We start from the raw sequence: 8,789 nt of genomic DNA on the forward strand, positions 1-8,789 counted from the left end.
CACAGAACTCTTACAAAAAACTGATTACATACTAGACAATAAAGGAAGTCTCCAAGTATTTCAAAAGATTGGTTATCATAGCAATCTTATTTTCTGACAGTATGATTGACTTAGATATCAATAAAAAATACTGCTAGACAACCTACATGTTTAGAAGAAACATACTTCCAAGCAGCCTACAAGTCAATGAAAAATAAAAATTAGAAAATATTCAGAATGAATGAAAAAAGTTAAATAACCCAACTTGAGACAGAACTAAAGTCAAACTTTATGGCCTAAAATGATCTTAATAGGAGAGAGGCTGAAAACTGAGTTTAAAAACTTATGTACTTATTTCAGGGGAAATTAAAGAAGAGAGCAGGGAAAAAAAAGGTACAACTTATAAATACTACAGATAAAAAAGTAAAGGATTCTTAAGAACAATTTTTATAACTTCTGTAACTTACAGGAAATAGACACATTACAAAAAATATAGAGTTTACATAAACTGCCTTAACAGAAATAGAAAACACAAAGTTAGATTAAAACTTTCTCAGAAAAAAACTCCACCCAGGCCCAGACACTTTTATCAGCAAGATCTACCAAGTATCTCAGAATGTTTCCAATCTTAAACTATTACAGAGAATAAAGATGAAAACAGCCCCAACTAATTTGAGTATTATAACCTTACACTAAAAACTGTCAAGGAAAAAGAGGGGGGGAAAATTACAGGCTCTGAACACATAAAAAATTCTAAACAAAACACTAGCAAACCTTCATTTGTAATAGCCGAAAGTTGGAAAAACCCAAACATAATTGGGAAATGGATGAACTACAGTATGATGGGATACACAGAACTACTGACATATACAATTACATGAATGAATTTCAAACACATTATGCTCAATGAAAGAAGCTATAATGAAAGGCAATATACTGTATGATTCCATTAGTGTGACAGTCTGGAAAAGGCAAAACTATAGGGACAGATCAGTGGTTACCAGGTGAACTAAGGGCTGAGGGACGGGATAACTACAAAGACACTTGGAGAAACTGTTTGAGGTTGATGAAAGAATTCTGTATCTTAATGGTAGCTGGTGATGGTTACCCACTGTCTACATTTGTCAAAACCTGAAGAACTACACACTTATACATTTATAATGTTAAAAGATAAATTTTACTGTATATAAATTATATCTTAATAAAGAGGAAAAGAAAAAACAAGCCAAATCCATGATTTTAAAATGGTATATCATAAACTGTATTAAACGCAAGCATACAAGGGTGGTTTAATACTAGAAATAAATTATATAATTCATTACACTAACAAATTAAAATAAATTAGATGCTCATCCCAATAATGAAGAAAACAGATTTTGTAAACTTCAACATCCATTCATGCTGAAAATTTCAAACCAGGAATAGGAGTAAAACCCTCCTTTACCCAATAAGGGATACCTACAAAAAAATTAACATCATATTTAATGGTAAATGTCAAAACCATTTTCTTTAAATTAGGAAACAAAGGTGTCCACTATTATCACTTATGTATAACACTCTATTATAGAGGCCAGAATGTCAGGCAAAAAATAAATAAATAAATAAAGACTAAAAGTAAACAAAATCAGTAATTATTCAATGATATGAATGTCTACATAGAAAGTACAAAATAATTTACAGATAATTACAATCATTTCAATGAAGTACACTGCCAAAACAAGTAGTTACTACTTTAGAGGAAGAAGAGTCATTACTAACTGAAATATTTAATTCCATTACCTTGACTAGAATCAGTAGTGTCGGATTTCAGGGAAAGTGGTTTTGCTCCATCTTTAACTTTTTTCAAACGGTTCTTATCTCCTGGTAAAGTCAATTTTTGCCTGAGTGGTTTTAATTCAAATGCCTGAAAAGTTTTGACTTGTGTTTTCTCCTCAGGAGCTACTTCTTTACTTGAATCCTTTGTAATACTGACATTATCAGTGCTAGTTTGGTCCTCGAAGTTCAATGTTTTAGGATCTTCCTGCACATTCTCTTCTTTGCTACTCAATGCTAGTTTTTCATCCTTATTGATGCATTCTAGTTCCAACTGTATTTGTTTATACTTTAAAAGCAAATCTTCAAAAGTTTCTTCCACACAGTTTTCATTTTTTGATGAATAATTTTGTTTTCTTGATGGAGACCTTCCAAAACTTTTGGCTGAACAGCATATTAAGGAAACCAGTTTCCAAAAATTTTCCACAGTTAAATTTAACAAAAAAACTTAGATTATAGATGAATTTTCTCTTTTTAATTTTTCAAGAAAAATGAATCGATATTTTTAAATTACTAAATTCCATTTAATGTATGTGCAGCTAATGCCCACTTTCATTATGTGCCCATATTTGAATTTAATAAGTACCATATAAACAGTCCACTTACAAAATCACTAGTGTCATAATTACCAGTAGGTTATCCACAGACAGTCCACCTAGTTAGGTTATAGCATCATTCCTTCTGTGCCAGGAAAGTCCATAATTAGCTGTATGTTAGAGATTATTTTCTGAAGGAAGAGGGGAGAAACTGAATGCTTTGTCACAGATGCGGATAGTTTACACTTCAGGGGGCCAGGCGCGGTGGCTCACGCCTGTAATCCCAGCACTTTGGGAGGCCGAGGCAGGAGGATCACTTGAGGTCAGGAGTTCGAGACCAGCCTGGCCAACACGGTGAAACCCCATCTCTACTAAAAATAAAAAAATTAGCCAGGCGTGGTGGTGCAGGCCTGTAGTCCCAGGTACTTGAGACGCTGAGGCAAGAGAATTGCTTGAACTCAGGAGGCGGAGGTTGCAGGGAGCCAAGATCACACCACTGCACTCCAGCCTGGGCAACAGAGGGAGACCTCATCTCAAAAAAAAGAAAAAAAAAAAAAACACTTTAAAATAGTACTCAAAATATATCTATTTTTCTCCTACAGACAAGGGAAAATGTTATGAAAATAATCTGAAGCAACCGTTCTTACTTTCTTCTCTAACACAGTGATACACGAAAGGTAACTTCTTCCTTAGAAACAGCTACAAAATTTCAAACTACAATTTTTATTCTAAACAATTCATACACGAGAATTGTTATACCTCATTTTTCCAGGCCAGATATTGGCAAGAGAAAAGACAGTATCTCCTGTGGTTTTAATACATCATTTATAGATTTGTTTTTTTTTTTTTTTTTTTTGAGACAGAGTCTCGCTCTGTCAGCCAGGCTGGAGTGCAGTGGTGTGATCTCGGCTCACTGCAACCTCCGTCTCCCAGGCTCAAGCAATTCTCCTGTCTCAGCCTCCTGAGTAGCTTGGATTACAGGTGCGTGCCACCATGCCCAGCTAATTTTTGTATTTTTAGTAGAGATGGAGTTTCACCATGTTGGCAAGGCTGGTCTTGAAATCCTGACCTCAGGTAATCCGCCCACCTTGACCTCCCAAAGTGCCGGGATTACAGGTGTGAGCCACTGCACCCAGCCTATAGATTATTTTCAGTTGGCTAGGATGTAAAATACAGTACCCCAAATACGGTTCTTCTGTTTAAACTCCTCACAGGACAAGCAGCAGAAAAGGTTTTTAAACTCTCCTGATGACCAGTTCTAAAAATGAGAATTACCATCATCTAAGAAACAAAAATAAGCAATAAGTAAATCTGAAAATCTTAACAGTTCTACAGCAAAACTGTTCTAGTAAATCTCTGGTTCTCTGATCTCTTCAAAGCCAAGTATCCTGAAAGAAAACTAGTTTCTCTGTACCCTTCTTACCAAATGGAATCTGGTTTCTGTCCCATTAATCTAGAGAGACTGCTGTGGCTAAGTTTCCCTATCAATGTTTTCAAACTTTATTTTTTTTTACCTGACCCCTCTGAGAATCTGACACCATAAACCACTTCTCTCTTGGCTTCCATAACTCCGCATCTCCCTTTGTTTCCCTATTTGTGTTTTGTCTTTTAAGTCTCCATTGAGTCTTTTCTCTCTAACTTGTGAAATAATGGTGCTCTTCAGGGAGCACTACTTAGCCTCTTTCTCATTTTGAGCATTCTAATGCACCTCCACAGTTTTACCTACCACAGGAGAGTTTACCCTGGTGATAAGATATTTCTCTTATCTCCTACAAGCCATCCTTCATACTGCTGCTGCCAGAGTAATCTTTCTACAATACAAATATAAGATCATTCCCCTTGTTTAAATTTCCCTAATAAAAAAGTCCAAAATCCTGAGAATAAATATAATCTGACCTGTGCTTTCCTTTCCAAACTTACTTTTTCCTTGTTCATCACAATTTTTGCATAGCTTTGTGTCTAAGTTTGTCTGTTCTTCAACTTAACCCCAATTCAAGTGTCACCTCTGTGAAGCCTGAGTTTCTCACTCTCCCTTCCCCTCTTACGCACTCTTTGTATGTAAGTTCTGTAATTATCTGCATTTACATCTTACTTATCACTGGAGCCATTTAAAGGCACAACTGCAATTAAAAAAAAAAAAAGAAAAGAAAGGGAAATGATTAAATATACTAACAAAAATGCTAAATAGAAAAATAAGGAAAAGCAATTGAGTTACAACTATAACTGACTAATCTCCTTCAAGGCTAAAGAAAATCTATCCCTATCTATACAGAATCCTAAGATCAAACCAACACTTACCAGATTTAATTTTAAGCTTGTCAAGATACAATTTCTAACTGAACCTTGGTTTAAACAAAAAGAAGTGCTATTCAACCTTTTCAGCTGCAGCTGAAAATGGAATGACTTTTTACTGATGAGAGACACTAGCCTAATTATGTTAGCTCTCCTCAGATGTGAAAGTTTAAAAGAGTAGTCATTCAAGGGAGACATGCTAAGATGTACTGACAAAGTGTCTATCATTAAGAAAAATTAAGGGTGAAAATAAGAACTGCAACTGAATCTAGTTTATTCTATTTCTTTAAAGTTGCAACTAGCATATCTTAGTCATTACAGTGAAAGGAGTTATGGCAAAAATAGAAATAAACCCTATACTCAGGCTACTTTACTTCTAAATTACAGAAATATGCCACAGAGTAACCTGCATTCTTTCTTTATACAGTATTTGTAAAATAAAAAAGGTATTATTATAATCACATAGTGGAAATATGAATTAAACTGAGTACAACCTTGATATTAAATAAATTTGAATGAAGTGTTGTAACAAATATTTTGTTTGCTCACATTATACAAAAGTAGCTGGGAACTACGTTTTCCTTCTCAAATTCTTAAAAAGAACACCACCTCTAGGATGGATTACTGATACTTCATAGGGAAAACAATGAGCAGGACATCAAAACAAGCATCCTTTTAAGTGCAGCATCTGTGAAAAGAAAAACAACAAGATATCTTATTTATGACAAGTTACTACGGAAATCAAAGTCACACAAGCAGACTGGATATTTTCTGGTACTTTTTTTTTTTTTTTTTGCAACATCATATGCCAGTTTACTAATAAAAACATGCAAGCTTACCAATTAATAAAGGTCTATGGTAGAGGCCCAAAATAGTATTGAATAAACACGCAGAAAGAGGACAAAAGGAGAAAGCCCACTCACCTCCCCCTTTTCTAATACAGAATAAAAATTTTAAGAAAAACCTTTGAGCTCCCATAGTACTTTTTTATATACATACTTCAGTTTCAACTTTTTATACTAAACTGCAACTACTTATTTTCATTTGTTTCCCTAATACAAACTACAGGTTTCATCTTTGTACCTTTAAAAAACACATATAAACTGGTGGCTCTCGCCTATAAATCCCAGCACTTTGGGAGTCTAAGGAAGGAGGATCTCTTGAAGCTACAAGTTCAAGATCAGCCTGGGCAACATAGCAAGACCTCGTCTCTCCAAAAAAAAATTTTTTTAAATAAATTTAATAAAAATTTTTTTTAATTAAAAAAATTTAAAAACCATCCACATTGGCTGGGCACGGTGGCTCATGCCTGTAATCCCAGCACTTTGGGAGGCCGAGGCGGGCGGATCACGGAGTCAGGAGATCGAGACCATCCTGGCTAACATGATGAAACCCCGTCTCTACTAAAAATATAAAAAATTAGCCGGGCGTGGTGGCGGGCGCCTGTAGTCCCAGCTACTCGGGAGACTGAGGCAGAATGGCGTGAACCCGGGAGGCGGAGCTTGCAGTGAGCCGAGATCACACCACTGCACTCCAGCCTGGGCGACAGAGCGAGACTATGTCTCAAAAATAAATAAATAAATAAATAAAAACCATACACATATATATGCTTAAATAGCCTTTCTGGCTTTTGGATTCAAAATAGACCACAAATCCATGGATTAAGAAACACCGTGGGCAGAGGTTTTCTAACCTTGGAAGAACCATTTGCTGGCTTTTAAAAAGTTAAATATCTATATAATTTTCTTTTTTTTTTTTTTTGAAACGGAGTCTCGCTTTACCGCCCAGGATGGAGTGCAGTGGTGCAATCTCTGCTCACTACAACTCTGCCTCCCGAGTTCAAGCGGTTCTCCTGCCTCAGCCTCCCGGGTAGCTGGAAATACAAGCACCCAACACCACGCCTGGCTAACTTTTTTATTTTTAGTAGAGACAAGGTTTCACCATGTTGGCCAAGCTGGTCTGGAACTCCTGATTTCAAGTGATCCACCACCTCGGCCTCTCAAAGCGTTGGGATTACAGGCGTGAGCCACCACGCCTGGCGCCTACGTGATTTTCTCCGAAACAATCCTGAAATGCTCCTAACCCAACTTTTGGTTGCAGAAGTAAGGTTTTTCAGGGAACTAGAATCAGAAGCTGCTGTTTCTCACCTAAATGTACATTCCTTGCCCCTTTTACATCATGACATTTCAGAAAGACCTATTCTGGACCTAAGTGTTCTATAAAAGTAATTCTGATTGTCTTCCAAATAACTGTCATTACTTTTAAGTTTCATATATAACGAAATTAAAAATCATCACACTATGGGAATTACAACCAGTAATGAAAGTCTTTAAACAATTTTTGCAATGATCACAGATTAAGTCAAGATAGTGTTTTACGAACCCATTATAAAACAGGAAACCTTCGGATGATTGATTCCTCTGTATAAATGCTGAGTAAACTCAGTAATGTTTAAAACTGAGAATAAGGTTAGAAGTAGCAAAAATCTGGAATGTTACTATTTCCTTTCTCAACTTACCCGTAATCTCCACTCTCGCATACACATTCCTCCACTCTAACGTATTAAAATAAAAATGCTGATAAGTTTATCTTTCTCTCTCTGGCCCTCATTTAGCCAGCACAAAGTTACACAATGTGCAAAAGTGAACACAGATAGAAACGTAAAGGAGGTAAAGTGTTCCAAAAGGATCAAATGAATCAAAAACTTCTGAAACAGACTTGGTAAAGACACCAGAGTTTTTTTTTTTTTTTACCCCTCCCCCCCCCACACACTTTAAAAGGCAGCAACCGGAATAAATCAAGATAAAAACAGAATCACAAAAATAGTGCAGGACTGTGCAGATTGAAACTTTACAATTTTCAACGTCAAACTGCAATATGATAAAGCAACAATATTACTTAAACTGTTTATGAATATTTTTTCTCTAACAATCTAAGTCAACTTCATATAAAATACAAAGTTTCTGTACCAGCAAAAATACAAATGCTAATGAAACTTGGGCTTCTAAGGTATTATTACAAATCAGACTTAACTGTCTTAGATTTCATAAGCTTAACCCAATCCACAGCACGTTAATATACCCAATGAAGCAGTCTTAAGAATAACGCTATAGTGTGACACACGGGGAATTACCAAAGAACAACTTAAAGTATACTGACACAGGGAGAAATAAGCGGTTCTGATGATTCAAAGTTACACTCGTCTCACAGACCTAGTAATGACGCTAAAGGGAACTTTAGTGACACACCCAGCGCCGACCGCCACGTTAAGGATACAGCTCTTCCGAGGTGGAGAGGGCTCTCGCCAGCTCTGACTGCTGCTGAACCCGGATCCTGCTCCTCCTCCCAGAGGAGGTCTGCACCCCGGCTTGCCTCCTCGCTCACCCACTCCTCGCCCCCGACTCCAGCGACTCCCACCCCGGTAAGGCCTGCCTCGAAAGCGGAAACGGTCCAAGGCGAGGTGGCTCCGCTCCCAGAAAGACGGCCGGGGACTGCTTTCGGACAGTGAGCTCGAAGGCATCCGTACAGAAGGCGGATGAGACCGGAACGGTTCTTTGGGTCGGTAGCTGCTGGGTCCCCTGAGGTGGCCCCGCTCAGACGCGTGCCGCGAGCGTGAGAAATTCCTCAGCTGCTGCTGAGAAGAGGACGATGACGAGGAAGAGCCACCGCCTCCGCCAGATCCACCGCCCCGGGCCGAATGAGGAGGCCTTCGCCGCGGATAGGGTAACAGCCCGCCGCCGCTGCTGCTGCTGCTGCTCCGACTCCGTATCTGGCTGTTATTATCGTCGTCACTGATTTCCCCATCTTCAAGCTCCCCTTCTTCCTTCGGCGAGAGGCCACTGGAGGCCGGGGCCGGAGTATCTGCGGTCGCCATCCGGGGAGCAGCGCCTTCCACACAACCTTAGCCCTCCGTCCGGGGATCCGCCCGACAATTGCCTCGTTTCCCTTCTTTCCTAACGGACCGGGTCGGTGCGGTCTTACCCTACTCGGACACCTAGCGGCCTCTGCTCCCCAACTTCCCCGCACCCCAGCACCCCAGCTCTCTCTCGCCGGACCGTCGCAACCCAGTTCCCTTTCCTAGCGCCCCCTTGCTCCTCAGCGATCGCGGTTCTTCCGCCTCGCGAGAAAGGGACTCTGGTAGCGGCTGTACCCGAAACGTCACTTCCTGCG

General features: G+C 38.8%; 1 protein-coding gene across 1 annotated transcript in view; it reads right to left on the reverse strand.

The window, feature by feature from the left end:
• Window positions 1-8,781, reverse strand: part of ZFC3H1 (zinc finger C3H1-type containing) — a 54,200-nt gene extending 45,419 nt beyond the window's left edge. Inside the window, exons 1-2 of the mRNA XM_003832908.6 lie at window positions 7,896-8,781; window positions 1,759-2,175 (exon numbers count right to left, since the gene is read on the reverse strand). Coding sequence (XP_003832956.1) covers window positions 1,759-2,175; window positions 7,896-8,493 — 1,015 coding nt within the window. The 5' untranslated portion in view covers window positions 8,494-8,781. The remainder of the gene's footprint in view (window positions 1-1,758; window positions 2,176-7,895) is intronic.
• Between the last annotated feature and the right edge of the window lie 8 nt (window positions 8,782-8,789).

This window comes from Pan paniscus, chromosome 10 (genome assembly GCF_029289425.2).
Source record: "Pan paniscus chromosome 10, NHGRI_mPanPan1-v2.0_pri, whole genome shotgun sequence".
NCBI lineage: Eukaryota > Metazoa > Chordata > Mammalia > Primates > Hominidae > Pan > Pan paniscus.